Genomic DNA, 19,746 nt, shown 5'->3' with positions numbered 1-19,746 from the left:
AGTATGATTTCTTGTGATCCTATAGTTATTTCTAATTCATTATAGAATATGGTTTTCCACCGTATTCAATCAAATTAGTAGTTTACTGTTTCAATGAAAGACAGTTGTAGTTTTCTGCATGCAGATTTTCATAAATCCACATATATAATCTACAAATTTTAGTCTGGTCCAGTATTACAAAATATATATTTTTTAGATCTTATTCACAATTGAAATGATGTACTGTATAACACACATTTCACATTATGTATTAAGTTGCAGTATTGTGGCTTTTTGAAGGGGAAATAATTGAAATCCATAAAATAAAATCTGATTTAAAAAATGTCTGTCCTTGTCATTTTTTTGTTTTATATAGATCTACATTCATATTGAGGACACAGAATAAATAAGAAACAACTGGGGTTAATGCAAGGATGTGGATTTTAAGAAATAGTATGTTACCCTCAGCTCAGTTGACGCATCAAGGAATTAGACTTTAGGCACACACACACACACACACAGAAGTGACTGTGTTTAGTAACAGTACTGAATAACAATTTACTATTTCATTTATTTTGATATCACATATCAGTCACTGACATACTAACAGTCATGCAACAAGTATTTTTTTTTAATGAAAGAAGGCAGTATTTCTTGACTTTGATGAAAATCTGTATAAAATGTTACTTGTGTATACAAAATGTAACTAATGTATTTATACTTGAGGTCAGTTTGATACCGTCTAACAACTGGATATTTTTCCCACAAACATGAGAATTTTAATTTGTAATTAGTGAACTTTTAAATTATTACTGTGTAATTCATATCCTGATGGTAGGTATTGCGTAACATCTGGGGCTAGCCAGAAAATGAATAATGCTGTATAGACGGGGCGGGCTCATACATAAAGTCAAGAGATGTTATTAAATATTTATTAGGGTGAATCTCTTCGGATGGGCTCTTTTTTAAAAGGAAATTATTGGGCGGAGTCAATGCAAATTTCAAGAAAGCTTCTGATGGTTGACGTACTGTCAGGCCACGGTAAGGGTGACATTTCTATTGGACAATGGTGCCTGGTCTCATGACAACAACAGCCAGGATTAAGCCAATCAGGAGTCGTCCTGGTTCACAAACGCTGTTGGTAAATGACGTAAGTAGTGGAAAACAAGATGGCGACGTCTAAGTCGTAAATTAGTTTATCTAAATAGAAATCGGCCTCTCTGGGGCATCGGTGAAGTGTTACCCTTCCTCGGATAGTTTAATAAACTTCGAGCTAAGATAAAGTGACCTTATGCGTTGTTAACGCTTCAAACATATTGGTTCTTTCCTTCAGCAACCTCCGGGTTAAAGCCGGGGAGGCGAAGTTCTGAATTTCATGATGGACAGTAACGTTAGTGGGGAGTACATCTCGACTATGGAAAATATGGATCCGACTTTGTCAGAACTAGGGGACGAATTTACACTGGGAGACATCGATGGTGAGTGACTGTTTATGTCATAATTGATGAGAGAATATGGAATTATTGTGTGTGTTTGTCCACGAAAGTTTGTTGTGGCCTATTTGCTTTCCGCTTTCTGACAGTATTATGTGTCCTCGTTGCGATAAGGCCGGCAGGAGTCGGTGGTGATGTGTATCATGTGTCAAGCAAGCCGCTTGTTGATAGTCAGCATTGGTTACATTTACATATAGCTACTGTATTTAGACTAGCTAATTATGATGCAACTCACATTAAAATAGTATATAAATAATGATATACTTTGTCTGTGTCAAACATTGGCAGGAGGACAGTGTCGTCAACCATGAAACTATTGTGGATTCCATAGGATTGGAACTTCTTCACCCTTTTGTTTTTGGGCGTTGTATAGGATACTTAGATACACTTAGCACTCCACTATTTTACATTTCTAAACAATAGTTTGCTTAAATTATTCTGTGTCACTGATGATTAATATTGCAATCGCGTTTTACATTCAAGCATATTTTAAAGGGGTGGTTTGCCTACAGCTCAGTGGTCATGCAACAGTTTAGTGTGTGTGTGTGAATAAACAACTCCTCAAATGTAACTGAGTGTGACTCACAACTGTGAGCTGTCATACAATTATTGGTAGGCAAAAATATCCTTATACTTTCCCAGTGGCTTATTAGCCTAGTTTTACTTGTTTCTTATTTATCTATATGTTCTTCATTACATTTTGTTCTGAGCTGTTTTTTTTGTCATGCTTGTCTACCTCTTTCCTGGCTGTCATACCGTTGAGGGTTTGTTAATCAATAATGGAGAAGAAAGTGACTAGCATTGTCTATCATTAATACCCCTTCTGTTTTTTGACGGGCAAACATGTCTGCTTCACCCTGCTCATTCATAGGCTTAGCACAATGACTCAATATGGCGACAGCATCCCTGTTCCCTTCTTATCAAAACAGCAGTTTTACTCTTGGCACACTGTGAAAGGATGGAGCTTTGGACACAGAATTGACCGGCGCAGGTCACCGGATTCCAATTACTGAATGCTAAGTCACCGAACTGATTTGTCGCTGTCATACAATATGGGATAGATGGGACCCATTGCAGTGCAGGAACTAAGAGACCCCAGAGGCTATGCTATGTAATCCCTCTTTAGTGTTAAAAAGAGAGGTATGCAAAGAGTTTTGACCCCTTGTCTTGGGTACAACAATATAACGAGAAAAAGAGAATGTTGTGTATGAGTCTAACTCAATTTAGTCTTAAATTATTTATGCAAAATGTACTCCTCCCCACAATAAATATTTGGTAAGTTGAATTGGTCCAGTGTTATTCCTATATAAAGGAAAACATATCAGTAAATTGGATAGCAATTTTAAACTTTTTTAAAAGGGTACCCAGATGTAGTCCAAAGCTCTTAAATAGTTTGATGGTGGGCAACTCTGCTGCTACATAATCTTTTGTTTGTCTCTATAGGTGCCTAATGCAATTAGAAACTCACTTGTGTTTTAAATTATATATTTTTATATGAGATCTAGGCTATTTAAGTCTTGGAACTAAGGGCCCCCCTCAGAAGGTGTCTGCATAGCCTTACCTAGTAGGGCTGTGACGATACCAGTATTGTGATATTTCTTTCCATGGCAAAAATTAACAGGACGCAGACCAAACTCTTTGGTCCGTAATAAACCTGCTGTATGTGAAATATAGTGTGCCAAAGCTTGGAAAATAATTACATGTGACTGGATGACAAGATGATGTTTGTTTCTAACATTAGGGCTATTTCCCTAAAGAAGTTAAATCCGCTTTGTGTTTTGTTTCCTTACCACAATACTAATGAGTATTGCGATACTGGTATTGTCCCGGCCCTACTATCTAGACTTTTATCCCCGCTATTCCCAATGCAATAGCTGCTCCGGTTACATAACCTATTTTTTCTGCTCTGAGCAGCCCTAGGAAACTGTCCCCGCTTGACAGTTTTAGTCCTTTGTGTCACACTTGTCTGGGGGCTTGGGGCTCTGTTTTGTTCTGTGCCTCTGAAAGCCAACCCCCTGTGGAGCCGTGCGCATGCGCATGTGAGTCTTACTTTGGTGTGGTAGATGAAGCAGACAATTCCAATGAATTGTCAATATTAGACAAGCCACTTATAAAGCCCAATTTGAGACCAGGGTCTCATTCACAATGGTGACCTGAAAACAAACTACTCACATGATAATTCAATGCTAGCATGCTAGTAGATACCCATAGACTTCAAATCAAATCAAATTTTATTGGCCACATGCGCCGAATACAACAGGTGCAGACATTACAGTGAAATGCTTACTTACAGCCCTTAACCAACAGTGCATTTATTTTTAATAAAAAAATAAAATAAAACAACAACAAAAAAGGGTTGAGAGAAAAAAAGAGCAGAAGTAAAATAAAATAACAGTAGTGAGGCTATATATACAGGGGGGTACCGGTGCAGAGTCAATGTGCGGGGGCACCGGCTAGTTGAGGTAGTTGAAGTAATATGTACATGTGGGTAGAGTTAAAGTGACTGCATAAATTAACAGAGTAGCAGCAGCGTAAAAAGATGGGGTGGGGGGGCAGTGCAAATAGTCCGGGTAGCCATGATTAGCTGTTCAGGAGTCTTATGGCTTGGGGGTAGAAGCTGTTGAGAAGTATTTTGGACCTAGACTTGGCACTCCGGTACCGCTTGCCGTGCGGTAGCAGAGAGAACAGTCTATGACTAGGGTGGCTGGAGTCTTTGACAATTTTGAGGGCCTTCCTCTGACACCGCCTGGTATAGAGGTCCTGGATGGCAGGAAGCTTGGCCCCAGTAATGTACTGGGCTGTACGCACTACCCTCTGTAGTGCCTTGCGGTCGGTGGCCAAGCAGTTGCCATACCAGGCGGTGATGCAACCAGTCAGGATGCTCTCGATGGTGCAGCTGTAGAATTTTTTGAGGATCTGAGGACCCATGCCAAATCTTTTCACTCTCCTGAGGGGGAATGGCTTTGTCGTGCCCTCTTCACGACTGTCTTGGTGTGTTTGGACCATAATAGTTTGTTGGTGACGTGGACACCAAGGAACTTGAAGCTCTCAACCTGTTCCACTACAGCCCTGTCGATGAGAGTGCTCAGTCCTCTTTTTTTTCCTGTAGTCCACAATCATCTGCTTTGTCTTGGTCACGTTGAGGGAGAGGTTGTTATCCTGGCACCACACGGCCAGGTCTCTGACCTCCTCCCTATAGGCTGTCTCATCGTTGTCGGTGATCAGGCCTACCACTGTTGTGTCGTCGGCAAACGTAATGATGGTGTTAGAGTCGTGCCTGGCCATGCAGTCATGGGTGAACAGGGAGTACAGGAGGGGACTGAGCACGCACCCCTGAGGGGCCCCCGTGTTGAGGATCAGTGTGGCAGATGTGTTGTTACCTACCCTTACCACCTGGTTTGCGGCCCGTCAGGAAGTCCAGGATCCAGTTGCAGAGAGAGGTGTTTAGTCCCAGGATCCTTAGCTTAGTGATGAGCTTTTAGGACACTATGGTGTTGAATGCTGAGCTGTAGTCAATGAATAGCATTCTCACGTAGGTGTTCGTCTTGTCCAGGTGGGAAAGGGTAGTGTGGAGTGCAATAGAGATTGCATCATCTGTGGATCTGTTGGGGTGGTATGCAAATTGGAGTGGGTCTAGGGTTTCTGGGATAATGGTGTTGATGTGAGCCATGACCAGCCTTTCAAAGCACTTCATGGCTACAGACGTCAGTGCTACGGGTCGGTAGTCATTTAGGCAGGTTATCTTAGGGTCCTTGGGCACGGGGACTATGGTGGTCTGCTTGAAACATGTTCAAGTCATTACTACCTCTAACTTCCTTCATACTGGACACAGAGACATAAAAATGGTATCCATGAGTTCATCTGACTCTGGGGAAGTAGATAAAGGGCATTATTGCCAAAATCCCAAAGTATCCCAGTAACAGAAGTGAGATGTTGGAAGCTTGTGCAGAAGAGCTTTGTAAAGGAAAATGAGAAATGAAGGGAATTAAGAGGTCCAGCCAACCAGTGATATTAAACCTGTCACCTGTGATAAAGCCAAGCAGGCTGTGGTACACTGCATCCAAGGGTTTTAGAGTAGTTGCTGCTGCATGCTGATAAATGGTGTCACCATAATCATAAATGGGAGGAGGATGCATTTATTGGCCTAGGTGTCTGGCCTTTCTTTATCGCAAGTGTGAGTTCAAGGTTGCAGCCCCTCATTGATAAAAGCGTGATTATTCTTTAACCCCGATTCTAGCAACATTATCTATACATAGGTCCCTACAGGACACTTTTCACTCCTGTCACAGTGGAATCTATAAGACCATGCCAAAGTCCTTCAATTCCAAAGTCCTTTGAAGCCCATGCTCTGGACATGCTTTCTGTATAAGGTGACATGTTTTCGACATTGTCATTAGAGAAGGGATTTAGGTAGTATTGCTAACAGCAGCAGTTTTAAACTTGACAAAATGATATTGGCAAATGGTGAGCCTAAGTAAAGCTGTCATTTTGATAATGAGAAATGGCACACTCTTCCCATTGATCGTAGGCCTGTTATGCACCCCAGACAATGGTAAAGCACATGAGAAGATTTAGCCTACCTCTGGATATGAGAGATGGCATGGTTGTGATGTTGTAGTCTTAGGATGAATGGACAAGTGTTAAACACCCTGCAGTAGAGGGCTTTAGAAACAGTTTCAACATGTAGGCTACTCTCTTTTCTTGCAAGACTGGTTTGAAACCATATATTTTTTTAGCATGTGCAACTCCACTGCTCTTATCAGTACAAAGCTGTCCACAGTCAAGACATACTCCACCTGTAGCTGAAGTAATGTTCTTATCTGGGTGCTCTTTTACCTCATTCTCATGGTCTCTCAGGGCGTCTGTACTAGATTACCATGTCATTTTTTTCAGGGCTAGTTGTTTGAAGGCTTTCCTATTAGTACTAGCTGGCTGGGCTCTCTTCCATGACTCTGCTAGAACAGTAGCAGTGTATCAAACCAAGGCTGCCACTCCATAAACCTCTCTTAATTCCTTCAGTGACCTTGCCCCGGCAGTAAACAGCATTGTCACTGTTGTAAGTCTCTGCTGGAGGTGGATTCTCCTCTTTCCTCTATTGGCTTTCCTGTGATCTCTTCACTCAAGGCCAATTTCTAATGTGTGTTAATAATCTGCAGTGCCTTCAGAAAGGATTCACCCCTTGACTTTACAGCCTGAATTTAAACCATTGCGATTTTGTCACTGGCCTACACACAATACCCCATAATGTCAAAGTGGAATTATGTTTTTAGATTTTTTTTTACAAATGAATAAAAAATGAAAAGCTGAAATGTCTTTAAAAAAGCAGACATTGAATATCCCTTTGAGCATGGTGAAGTTCTAATTACACTTTGGAGCATGGTGACGTTCTAATTACACTTTGGATGGCGTATCAATATACTCACTACAAGTCACTACCAAGATACAGGCGTCCTTCCTAATGCAGAGACCGGAGAGGAAGGAAACCGCTCAGGGATTTCACCTAAATCTCTAAATCAGTTAGAGTTTAATGTCTGTGATAGGAGAACACTGAGCATGGATCAACAACATTGTAGTTACACCACAATACTAACCTAAATGACAGTGTGAAAAGTAGGAAGCCTGTACAGAAAAAAACAAAACAAATCTAAAACAAGCATCCTGTTTGCAATAAGGCACTAAAGTAAAACTGCTAAACATTTGGCAAAGAAATTAACTTTATGTCCTGAATACAAAGCTTTATGTTTTAGGCAAATCCGACACAACACATCACTGAGTACCACTCTTCAAATTTTCAAGCATGGTGGTGGCTGCATCATGTTATGGGTGTGCTTGTCATCGGCAAGGACTAGGGAGTTTTTTTTTTAGGATAAAAATAAACAGAATAGAGCTAAGCACAGGAAAAATCCTAGAGGAAAACCTGGTTCAGTCTGCTTTCCAACAGACACAGGGAGACAAATTCACTTTTCAGCAGGACAATAACCTGAAACTAAGGATCACTCACATAAGAGGACAACTGAAAAAATGTCAGATAAAACTGCAGTTCCTCACAATAAAATGACAGCTCTTAATAAAGATTGCAAAAAAAAAAAAAAAAAGACCAGGTCTATACGACATTAAAAAAAATCGTTTTAGGCAGTGATAAGAACTCCAGGACCAATTGATTAAGGCAGGCCTTTGAAGGTTGTTGACCCCCCCCCTTTCTAGCTCTAACTTTGCTGATAGCTACTTTATTGAGGAAAAGTCTACCTGTGATATGTGGTTGTCCCACATTTATAAAAACATGTTTTCATGTCATTATGGGGTATACTTTAATAATGCGTGAGTGAGGCCAGCAAAATGCGTATCAGTACCGCTGTCAGTTAGGTGAGAGTGTGATTTGTGATGCAATTAATCCACAGACCTGTTGGTTCCTTGTGAGATTCCTTTCTTGATAGATTCCTTTTTTCTCCCTTCCTTGTGACAGGTTGACTGCAACAGTGTAGCCCTAACTCATTAGAGGGCCATATTAACCAATGGATTATGTCTAATAAGCCAATTTTATGCTAACTATCTAAAGTCGAATTTGTTGTCTATTAAATCAATTGCCATTGCACATGATTTTATGACTTAGAATAAAGTGCATTTTAGCTTACCCACTACCAGAGACTCATGAACCCCTTGAATTCGTCTCTCCTCAGAGATGCTCCAGTTCGTCAGCAACCAGGTGGGGGACTTCCCCGACCTCTTTGAGGACCAGATGGCCTCGGCGGGCTCCCTACAGAACGGTGCAGGGGCCACCCCACGCCCAGCCCCACAGACACCCCAGACCACCACCACTACCACAGTTTACCAGAACAGCAATGTGACCCTTACCCCCACCCAAACACTGGCCCCCCTGTCCCTGTCCCTGCCCCTCACCCCACCACAGACCCCAGTCCAGACGTTCTCTTCAGGGCAGCATCAGATCCGCACCCCTCCCCTGCTCCAGCCCCGGCCCCAGATGCAGGCCATCCAGCCCCAGCCCCAGCAGCAACCCACCATCCAGGTCCACACCCAGAGCATCCCCATGCAGACACATAGCTTCCCTGTGCACACCCTGGTCCAGACCCACAACCAGACTATGCCCATCCAGACCCAGGCCCAGACGGTGATGATCACATCCAACGGTGGCCAGTCCCGCTTCATCCAGAACCCTGTCATCTGCCACCAGAGTCCCACTACAAGCTTCCAAGGTTAGGAGCAACTTTGTTTCTTTACTGAAAAGATTAGGTTACTGGGAAACAGTGGATATTCATTATAAATGCACTTAAATTAGTATAGATGTTTATCATGTGAAGATATTCCGAGTCCTACATGTTTTTCTATATGAATAGGGCCTGCATGTTTTTCTATATGAATGGTGCTGTTTGACAGTGTATCCTTACACCATACCTCTCTTTTTTTCTACAGTCCTCCAACCGCAGATGCAGAGCATAATGACATCACCACAGGTTCAACCCATGACCATCCAGCACCAGAGACTACTGCAGACGGGCCAGACCATCCAGACTCTCTCCACAGCACCTACAATCCACACCATGCAACAGCAGGTTCAACAGGTACCCGTGAGTATCAAGCTTCATACTTTACAATATTTGAGTCCCTAATCAAAACTAGCTCCGTCCAATCTTTATAAAGTCTCTCTAAATATATGCAGATCCTAGCACTTATCACTCATGTTGTAACCATAGACTCTGTGTGTACGGCATCATTGGTTATAACTGATCCAGTGTCCCTGGTCTCTCTCAGCTTTTGGTCCACCAGCCTCAGATTCTGAAGACAGAGAATCTGGTTCTGACCACCCTGAAGCATGACGGGACACAGGTTCTGTCCACCATGCAGAACCCTGGGATCACCACCTTGACCCATCCCATCCAGACACAGACTCTACAGGTACCGGTAGGTCTCTATACTATCTGTCTGCTTCTCTCTCTCTCTTTCTATTCTCTCTGTTCAGTGTCTGATGGGGACGGTCACAAAGACCCTGATTAAACCTATGCTTGGACTGAAAAGTACTTTAAATGGAGATGAGAAGAGAATTTCCATTGAACATGCTTCTTTGTTCTATCTCGGTCCATCCAACGACCCCTTAGTATCTTAGCTGTTTCATATGTCATCACTGACTCTTACCTTAACTCTTCCCTCACAGACGCTGATGGGCAGTAACATCCTGACCACCGTGCCAGTCATGATGGGGTGCGGAGACAAGCTGCCCATCAAACAGCTGTCGTCAGGCACCTCCCACTGTGTAGGTGGGAACAGGCAGGTGATGGACCAGGGGATGGGGATGGTGATGGGTCCAGGGGGGGTGATGAAGGAGGGGGAGAGGAGGACCACCCACAACATCATCGAGAAGAGGTACCGCTCCTCCATCAATGACAAGATCCTGGAGCTGAGAGACCTAGTCATGGGCGGCGACACCAAGGTCAGGAAAACCAAGTGATATAATAATCCAATATTGACCTTTGACCTTACAGGAACAGTCGGTTTAGTTTTATTTTGTGATCCAAGTTGGATAGAAAGTTAGAGAGAGGAGCATGCTAGAACAATTTGAATGTTTCACAGGTGTCAAACTTAATTAGGCTACAGGCTGAACCACAGACTTCTTAGCGTGCATGGAAGTCAGTAGAGGAATGGAGTTATACTGGAAGACCTGTTTTTATAGGGCACTCTCACCAAATGTACACTGACACATTGCTAATGTGTTTGTACGCAGATGCACAAGTCAGGAGTGCTGAGGAAAGCCATCGACTACATCAAATACCTGCAGCAGGTCAACCACAAACTACGGCAGGAGAACCTGGCCCTCAAGATGAACAGCAAGAACAGTAAGTCCCCCATTATTACTAGTTAATCCATCACAACTGTGTTGATATTTAGGTCTTCAGTTCATGAACACATTGGGCTCTCTCTCACTTTCTCTCTGTCAGAGTCAGTGGTGCTGTCTGACGATGTGGAGATGAAACCAGAGATGCTGATGATGTCACCTCCAGCCTCAGAGCCTGGTTCTGGATCTCCTCATGAGTTCTCTCCATACTGCATCGACTCAGAGCCTGGCAGCCCCTTACTGGACCATGAACAGGTAGCTACAGTGATGATGACAGTCAAGGAAGTGTGATTTTTTGTTTTGTTTGTGGAAATGGTTTGAATTGAATGTTGCGAAGGTTGAACACTTACATAGTAGTTGAACTATTCTGTCTCTTTCTCTCTCTTCCTTCTCTCAGGTGAAGAGTGAGCCTGGCTCACCCTCTTCCGTGGGCGTGATGGATCGCTCTCGTCTCCTCCTCTGCGCCCTCACCTTCTTCTGTCTCTCCCTCAACCCCCTGCCCTCTCTCCTGGGATCTGAGGCCCAGGGCAGCTCTGGCTTGATTTCTGCAAACGGAGCCTCCAGGACCCTGTTCTCATTACCCAGCCAGACCCAGAACTTTGGTCAGCCCCTTAGTTTACCCTTACACTGACCATACAAGTCTTGCATTCAAGGCAGGCTATTATAGTCAGTCATTTTTCTTAACAGTAGTAGTTACTGATACGAGTTCTCAGTTGTGAGTTGTTTTGAGGATGTATTGGAGTATATGTAATTTATACCGACTCCTCCCCCTCTTTCCCACAGTGACCTGGCTTTGGTGCCTGTTGCCATGGTTAACGGTGTGGGTGTTGAGTGGTGTTGGGGCGGTGTGGGGCTGTGTTAGGGTCCTCTACCTCTGGGAGCCTGTCACCCCACTCCACTCGCCCAAATCAGTCTCCTTCTGGAGGCACCGTAAACAAGCAGACCTACATCTCAACAGAGTGAGTTCACATCCCTTTATGTCTAAAGTATTGTCCCCTACCTTATTGTTTTTCTCTGTACTTGTGTTTGAGTATCTCTTAAACTGGTGCCCTGATTGGGTAATACCATCTCTCTGTGTCTATAGGTACATGAATGCCAAGTTCCATAAGTATTCTTATAGCTTTTCCCACCTTGCCTCTCCTACAGGGTGACTATACAGCAGCCATGGCCAGTCTGGAAACCTGCCTGTCAGTCTTGACCAGAGCCCTGCCCACCACGCGTTGGGACCTCCTCTTCTCCCTCTCCTGGAACCTGATTCGCTACTGTCTGCATCACCCCACCCCTCTGGGCTGGCTGGTTCGCCAGGTTGGTGGGAAGCACAAGGGGGAAGAGTCCAAGACTAGCTCCCGGGACGCAGCTCTGGTCTACCATAGGCTGAGCCAGCTGCAGCTCACAGGTGACTACACTGAATAGTCAAGAACATTGAGCCTAGATCAGTATCATTAGTCATTGTAAACATGATAACATAACACAGTAGTACCCCATCCTCTGATGTCTGTAACTTCTCTCTCTCTCTGTGTGTAGGGAAGCTTCCCCAGCGCAGTGGCCTGTGGGCTTTGTCTCTGTCTATGAGTGCCGTCAACCTCAGTGAGAGCGCCCAAAGCAAGATGGCCCCCTCCCAGCAGGCCCAGATCTATGTCACTGTGGCAACAGCTCTGCGCACTGTACTGGGCCACCACCTCTCCTGCCTGCCTGTGAGTGTCTCAGGGCATCCCGCCATCCTCTCCTCCTCCATTACTAACCCTCCACATCCCTCCATTACTGCTATGGTAATGATATCTCTGATACTATCCACTCACTGTCATCTCACATGTCTGTGTCCCAGGGTTACCTGTTGTGCTGTGCTGAGGGTGTGGCCAGCCAATCAGACTCCAAGCCCATCCCTGACTGTCTGCACTGGCTCTTCACCCCATTGGGCAGGCAGTTCTTCCTCAGCTGTGATTGGTCTGTGAAGTCTGAGAGCAGAGAGGGCGTGTACACTTCCCAGAGAGACCCAGGTGTGAACAACAAAGTCGAAGGAAGAGCTAATAGGGTATACAGAAATGCCCTCATGTAACAATTAAGCAACAATTAGGCCATTTAATTATCTTTCTTTCTTTCTCTCTTTCCTCTAGCTGACCCCATCGCCCAGCTGCATCGTTGTTTCTGTGAGAAGCTACTGGAGAGAGCTGTGCACTCCCTCATCCAGCCCCACACTGACACGGAGGCAGGCAAGCCCAAGAACGACTCGGGGTAAGGGCAGGGTCCTCACAGTGCCCAGTCACTCTGCCCAGTTTACCTATGTTAAAATGTTTACTTTTCTACTCTCTCGCTCTCTCTCTCTCTCTCTCTCAGGGAGTTCTCCAGTGCCTTGGAGTTTCTCCAGCTGTTGAACAGCTGCACAGAGGAGTCCCCCTCTCCTCCCTTCCCAGCCCTGCCTAATCACACCACCATGCCAGGTACTGGAATGCACACGTCAGTGTGAACCACACCATGCTCTGTGTGGGACAGATTTATTTACATATTTCTCTTATCTTTGTTTCCTGGGAGGATCAGATGCTGTGAATGTGTTTTTAGATTTTTTCTCAAATGTATCTTGAACACTAAAGATAGAGTTTATGATTAACATAATTGACTTATTCAATTTAACATGTGAATTTTTTTTGTTAAACCTCTTGATGCCACAGTTGATTTGTTGCACGTTTTCACCCTTTGTCTTTAAGTGTGACATCCTCCCCATAGGAAGTCTATAATGTTTTCATGTAATCTCTTCTCTGCTTAGTGGCAGACCCAGTGAGTCGCTGGTGGGCGTTGGTCCTAAAGGCTGCTGTCCATTGGCTGCAAGGGGATGATGTCGCTGTGAGGTCGCTGCTGGCAGAAGCAGAGCGAATGCCCAGAGCTCTCCATACCATTGAGTCAGTATACTTTGTTTGTCTTATGTGTGTGTTTCAAGTTTTATTAGTCATATGTTTTGAGAAACAATTGGTATACACCGTCCAACGAAATGCTTACTTACAGGTTCCTTCTCGACAATGCAATAACAATAAGAAATAATAAAAGATAAGAATATGAACATAAAGTAAATGTCTCAGTAGAATATAATAAACATTTTAGCATAAGTATAATACAGGAAGGTACAATTTATAGTCCAATATTTACATGTGTTTTGGGGAGCAAGTTTTTAAATTGTGCAGTATTTAGCAATCATAATAAGGGTCTGGTATCAGTTGTGATGTGTGGGTAGCATGAATGTGTATATATACTTGTGTGTGTGAGTGCATGTGTACTAAGGTGCGGAGAATCAGAGCAGGTGGTCAGTCCAGTTCAAGTGTTAAGCAGTCTGATGGCTTGTAGATAGAAACTGTCTCTGAGCCTGTTGGTATCAGACATCATGCTCCGATACCGTCTACCTGACTGTAAGGGAGTGAACAGCTCGTGGCTGGGGTGTGTTGGGTCCTTGATGATGCTGCAGGCCTTCCTCAGGCACTGTTTCAAGTAGTCCTGAAAGTGTTGGAGCATGGTGCCAGTGATGTGTATGTAAATGACATTAGAAGCATTGCCATAACCCTCTGTTGTTCTCCCTGTCGTCCTGAAGTCACCCGTTGCCCAAGGCTGTGCTGCTGCTGTGTAAGGCGGTGCAGATGAGCCTGTCTCCTCTGAAGGGAGAGGGGGTGGTGGCCTGTCTGTCTCACTGTGACAGGGCCAGCGGCTACCTGCGCACCAGCATCTCTGTTCCCCTGTCCGCCCAGTCTGGCAACTGGCTCAACAAGGTAGTCTCCCAAAATACGGGTGTTTAGGATGCAAGTTAATATACAGTGAAGGGAAAAAAGTATTTTATCCCCTGCTGATTTTGTACGTTTGCCACTGACAAAGACATGATCAGTCTATAATTTTAATGGTAGGTTTATTTGAACAGTGAGAGACAGAATAACAACAAAATCCAGATAAACGCATGTCAAAAATGTCATAAATTGATTTGCATTTTAATGAGGGAAATAAGTATTTGACCCCTCTGCAAAACATGACTTAGTACTTGGTGGCAAAACCCTTGTTGGCAATCACAGAGGTCAGACGTTTCTTGTAGTTGGCCACCAGGTTTGCACACATCTCGGGAGGGATTTTGTCCCACTCCTCTTTGCAGATCTTCTCCAAATCATTAAGGTTTCGAGCCTGACGTTTGGCAACTCGAACCTTCAGCTCCCTCCACAGATTTTCTATGGGATTAAGGTCTGGAGACTGTCTAGGCCACTCCAGGACCTTAATGTGCTTCTTCTTGAGCCACTCCTTTAATAATAATAATAATAATATGCCATTTAGCAGACGCTTTTATCCAAAGCGACTTACAGTCATGCGTGCATACATTTTTGTGTATGGGTGGTCCCGGGGATCGAACCCACTACCTTGGCGTTACAAGCGCCGTGCTCTACCAGCTGAGCTACAGAGGACCACTCCTTTGTTGCCTTGGCCGTGTGTTTTGGGTCATTGTCATGCTGGAATACCCATCCATGACCCATTTTCAATGCCCTGGCTGAGGGAAGGAGGTTCTCACCCAAGATTTGACGGTACATGGCCCCGTCCATCGTCCCTTTGATGCGGTGAAGTTGTCCTGTCCCCTTAGCAGAAAAACACCCCAAAGCATAATGTTTCCACCTCCATGTTTGACGGTGGGGATGGTGTTCTTGGGGTCATAGGCAACATTCCACCTCCTCCAAACACGGCGAGTTGAGTTGATGCCAAAGACCTCGATTTTGGTCTCATCTGACCACAACACTTTCACCCAGTTCTCCTCTGAATCATTCAGATGTTCTTTGGCAAACTTCAGACGGGCATGTATATGTGCTTTCTTGAGCAGGGGGACCTTGTGGGCGCTGCAGGATTTCAGTCCTTCACGGCGTAGTGTGTTACGAATTGTTTTCTTGGTGACTATGGTCCCAGCTGCCTTGAGATCATTGACAAGATCCTCCCGTGTAGTTCTGGGCTGATTCCTCACTGTTCTCATGATCATTGCAACTCCACGAGGTGAGATCTTGCATGGAGCCCCAGGCAGAGGGAGATTGACAGTTATTTTGTGTTTCTTCCATTTGCCAATAATCGCACCAACTGTTGTCACCTTCTCACCAAGCTGCTTGGCGATGGTCTTGTAGCCCATTCCAGCCTTGTGTAGGTCTACAATCTTGTCCCTGACATCCTTGGAGAGCTCTTTTGTCTTGGCCATGGTGGAGAGTTTGGAATCTGATTGATTGCTTCTGTGGACAGGTGTCTTTTTATACAGGTAACAAGCTGAGATTAGGAGCACTCCCTTTAAGAGTGTGCTCCTAATCTCAGCTCGTTACCTGTATAAAAGACACCTGGGAGCCAGAATTCTTTCTGATTTGAGAGGGGGTCAAATACTTATTTCCCTCATTAAAATGCAAATCAATTTATAACATTTTTGACATGCGTTTTTCTGGATTTTTTTTTGGTTATTCTGTCTCTCACTGTTCAAATAAACCTACCATTAAAATGATAGACTGATAATTTCTTTGTCAGTGGGCAAACGTACAAAATCAGCAGGGGATCAAATACTTTTTTCCCTCACTGTATGCACTCTCTGTGATTTATATTTAAACCAACTCTAACCTTTGTGTATATACATGCAGTAAAGGTTGTAATGGAGTTTGGTTGATTCACGGTGCCCTTTGGTCATACTACACACACACACACACACAAACACCATGAACAAACATATACTGCACACTGTGACAGTTGCATGGGTGCTCGTTTGACTCACAAAAGCACAGGCACAAGCTGACACTAGCTAGGTATAGTAGAGGCTATGTGTGTGTGGGTGGTAGGGGGTGGCTGTGGTGCATTGTAGTTGCATTGCATGATCCTGCAGCCCAGTGCAATGTGTCTGCAGTGCAGTACAGAGGCCTCCCGAATCTGCAGGCACCTGCAACATATCACACCATATCCAGGACAAGACATTACTTACGGTGCATGTACTGTCCCATATACCTCTATTAGTATCCATAACTCATTGTGTAGTCATTTATTACGTAGTTCAACAGTTTTTTTTATGTCTGCCTTACTGTTGTCTTTCCAATACCAAAGGGGGTGGAGCTCCTGGTCTGTGACCTCTTGCTGACCCTCAGGACCAGCCTATGGCAAAGAGGAAGTAGCAGCAATGGGGAGCCAGGCCCTGCCCCTGGCTCCCAATTGGCTGGATTCCAGCGGGACCTGAGTTCGTTGCGAAGGCTGGGACAATGCTACAGACGGGCACAACACAAGGTAACTAGGGCTTCAGACCAGACGGCTTGTTCATGGATTATTCATGGATATTCGTGGTGTAATAATGTAAGTGTGTTCCCGCTCTTGCCCTCCCCCAGGTGTTCCTGCATGAGACCACAGTGAGGCTGATGGCTGGAGCCAGTCCCACCCGCACACACCAGCTACTGGAGCACAGCCTCCGACGCAGGACCAACAACCCTGGATACACCACGGGTAAGGACACGCACTTCAATTATTATCATGAATGATGCCATTGAAGTTGATATCAAATTTGTTTTTGATGTCAAATTAGAACAAATGTAGTGCTTTCCACCCTTCAGCTAATTTACAGATCTTATCTCTTTACTTTTCGCTCCTCCTCCCTCCAGCAGAGGGTGACTGTGTTCTGGGTGAGCGTGAAAGGGCTCATGCCATCCTGCTGGCGTGCCGCCACCTACCCTTACCCCTGCTGACCCCACCAGGGCACCGCGCCCGCCTGCTGGCTGAGGCCAAGCGCACCCTTGAGCGAGTGGGCGACCGCCGATCCCTACAGGACTGCCAGCAGATCCTGCTCCGCCTCAGCGGGGGCACCACCATCGCTGCCTCCTGATGATTCCCCCTCACACAGATCTCAGATCAGTTAGACCCACACACAGTAACGCTGACTGGTGATCTACTCACTCAAGTACTGATCAGTGATGAGTTATTCTCCACCACATATTAGAATTTAGCCCACTCATACAGATCCCAGAATAGTCACCTAGCCCTACACACATAGCACTGATAAATTACTAGTCAGCCATTTCCACACAGCATCTAATAGTCAACTACGCAAACAGTCGTATATCATGGACCTATCACTGTACAGGAGTGACACCAAAAGGGACCTTCAATCTTCACACTGCCAGCCTGAACATTGACTACTATTAACATTCTGGCAGTGTCATATTTAATGTCAACACCCCCATAGCCACACAGAAGGAAATAGGATATAATGCGGCCCATACACTGGACCACTGCACATGCTTTCTCGTATGCTCACTGGTATAATACTAACACTGTAACGTTGCTAACACTGCTTAGCGTAGAGGGAATCTGCTTACAGGCCCCTAAGGGAAAAAGGACCAAAATGGCTGCCACTGGGTCTCTCATCTACATACAATTCAGTCTCTCTCTTTGCTTGGCTAATCAGCCAACAGTTATTTTGAATTGTTCCCCACGTTGAATGGACCTTCATCCACAAGAGGTTGTGCTCGTCGTGTCTAAAGCTTTTTGACAGAGCTGTAAGGTCACAGGTAGATGACGGGCAGCACATGCACTGGCAGTCCACAGGTTATAGATGCTACATGCTAAAATGTAATGTACGTCCAAGCTTCACAATGATACATTTAAAATGTATGTGTTTTTGACTGACCAATACAATAGTTCAACGCAAGGAGACCTACTGTGGCTTCAGTGCATTCTAGCTTTGATAGTCACCCTCTAGCCTCTACTGTACAATGCAAAATAACTTGCTTCTCACAGTACAGTGCAGAGTAGTATCTATTTATATCTACCTCATTGACTGTACAATGCCAGTGTACTCTAGCGCAATATAGTACCACACCAGTTGGCATGGTGACAGTTGACAGTAGTCGTACAGTATTCAGATCAGCTTTATTTAGACTCAGCAGTGCAGTGCAATATTAATGGGCCAGCACTGTAAAAGTGCAATTTATTTTTCAACAAGAAAAAAGGTTCATGGATTGGAGAGTCACCCTAAATGGAAAATCAAAGCCCAATTCTTTATACAGGTTACACACATATACACATGCACACAGTCAGTCGCATACACAGTATAGCAGTTGTGATTGTATATAGATTGTACATTCTGTAGCCATGTAGAGACAGCAGTCTTGAATAGAGTAAAGCAAGATGTTCTTACCTATGCGAGAGGGGAAACGAATGGGTAGAAAGAAGGTACCCTCAACTCTGTAGGAAGGTTAAATGGTTTGTGTAATGGGCAGTTCGGTCACTGTCACTAGTAAGGTTGATTCTGACCAATCTATTCATTGAAGTGGTCACAGGGTGCCTTGCCAGTTTAAGCCACAGTGATCCATTGGTGAAGAGGAGTTCCTGGGAAGTGTAGTCTGTGTCAGGGTTCTTCAATTCCGGTCCTGGAGGGCCGAAACACCTCTGTTTTTCATCCTCTCCTTCTAATCAGGGGCTAATTCAGACCTGGGACACCAGGTGAGTGCAATTAACTACCAGGTAGAAATAAAAAACAGAAGTGTTTCGGCCCTCCAGGACCGGAATTGAAGAACCCTGCTGTAGATGGTGGGATTGGGAATCTCGAGCATAATGGCCTTGATGTTTTCAGTGTCAGAGCTATCATTGTGGAATCTCAGTCCAATTACTTTTAATTGTATTGTCTGTTGGCTAGACTTTGTCACTTTCGTCATTCTCATCTTTGTGTTCTGATTTTAATGGCTGTAATATTTTTTTGTTGTTGAGCAATCTTGTTTCTTTATTGTTTTATATTGTCAAGGCAAGGAGTGCGAAGGAGTTACTTTTTTAAAATTAGGATAAAGGAGTTATCCTAATATTTTATGCAGGAAGTACTGTTGTCCAAGTAATTAGTATGGCAGTTTATAGGACATCATTATTGGCACTTTGTAGTGTTTTTGACATGGACTCCAATGCACAGAAATGTGTTCATACACTTTACCCTAATATGAGAAAGACCTACTGTATGTCTTCTTGCTCAAACCAGCCGTATACACCACAAGAAGGTGTATGATGTCAATTTACCCAACCATGTCCCTTGTATCTGCTCCGTTACTTCAGATTGAATTTATCAGACTGGTTAGTGTGGGCTAGTAAGTGCTGCACAACCAACCTTTTGCAGTGAATGGAATTACTACGATTTATAATGTTACAAAATATCTCATCTAATGTTTTCCCCTTTGTATGTATTGTTTTCTGGATTTCTATGTATGATTTTGTTTTTTAATAAAAGATGACTGTGGACAGCATGTGTGTGTTTGTTCGTGTCTTATTTTAAATCACTATAAATGCCAAGCAGTAGGGATACTACTGTAAAAATTATGTTGACAAAACAAGATGTTTTTAGACAGAACACTGTTAAAGCAGTGTTAGTGTTCTGCATTATGCTCACACACCGATCTTTATCCCTATTGTGTGTTTCACTGGAACTAGTGA

General features: G+C 44.1%; 1 protein-coding gene across 4 annotated transcripts; it reads left to right on the top strand.

Annotated features, from left to right (window-relative positions):
• Positions 1 to 1,134: 1,134 nt before the first annotated feature.
• LOC121569007 (sterol regulatory element-binding protein 2-like) lies at positions 1,135 to 18,755 on the top strand. Of its 4 annotated transcripts, none has more exons than XM_041879585.2 (19): positions 1,135 to 1,457; positions 8,150 to 8,683; positions 8,901 to 9,049; positions 9,240 to 9,389; positions 9,640 to 9,915; positions 10,207 to 10,318; positions 10,421 to 10,572; positions 10,715 to 10,919; positions 11,101 to 11,276; positions 11,464 to 11,713; positions 11,842 to 12,011; positions 12,143 to 12,314; positions 12,432 to 12,549; positions 12,652 to 12,755; positions 13,079 to 13,211; positions 13,892 to 14,066; positions 16,390 to 16,566; positions 16,665 to 16,779; positions 16,935 to 18,755. In XM_041879585.2, exons 1-19 carry the CDS (start codon positions 1,355 to 1,357, stop codon positions 17,153 to 17,155), a joined length of 3,492 nt encoding a protein of 1,163 aa, XP_041735519.1. In that variant the 5' UTR covers positions 1,135 to 1,354; the 3' UTR covers positions 17,156 to 18,755. The 4 variants fall into 4 exon arrangements, with proteins under 4 accessions (XP_041735519.1, XP_041735520.1, XP_041735518.1 ...); XM_041879586.2 differs by having other exon boundaries at positions 8,901 to 9,055; positions 9,240 to 9,383; XM_041879584.2 differs by having other exon boundaries at positions 8,901 to 9,055; positions 16,938 to 18,755.
• Positions 18,756 to 19,746: the final 991 nt, after the last annotated feature.

This window comes from Coregonus clupeaformis, chromosome 7, assembly GCF_020615455.1.
Source record: "Coregonus clupeaformis isolate EN_2021a chromosome 7, ASM2061545v1, whole genome shotgun sequence".
NCBI classification, from domain to species: domain Eukaryota; kingdom Metazoa; phylum Chordata; class Actinopteri; order Salmoniformes; family Salmonidae; genus Coregonus; species Coregonus clupeaformis.
The sequence above is the reverse complement of the archived record's forward strand: the minus strand, read 5'-3'. Positions and strand labels throughout refer to the sequence as shown.

Coding starts and splice junctions, on each gene's coding strand:
- LOC121569007 (XM_041879583.2), top strand. CDS start 1,355: ATGATGGACAGTAACGTTAGTGGGGAGTACATCTCGACTATGGAAAAT. Junction 8,684..8,900: donor TCCCACTACAAGCTTCCAAG/GTTAGGAGCAAC, acceptor TTTTTTCTACAG/TCCTCCAACCGCAGATGCAG. Junction 12,756..13,078: donor TAATCACACCACCATGCCAG/GTACTGGAATGC, acceptor TTCTCTGCTTAG/TGGCAGACCCAGTGAGTCGC.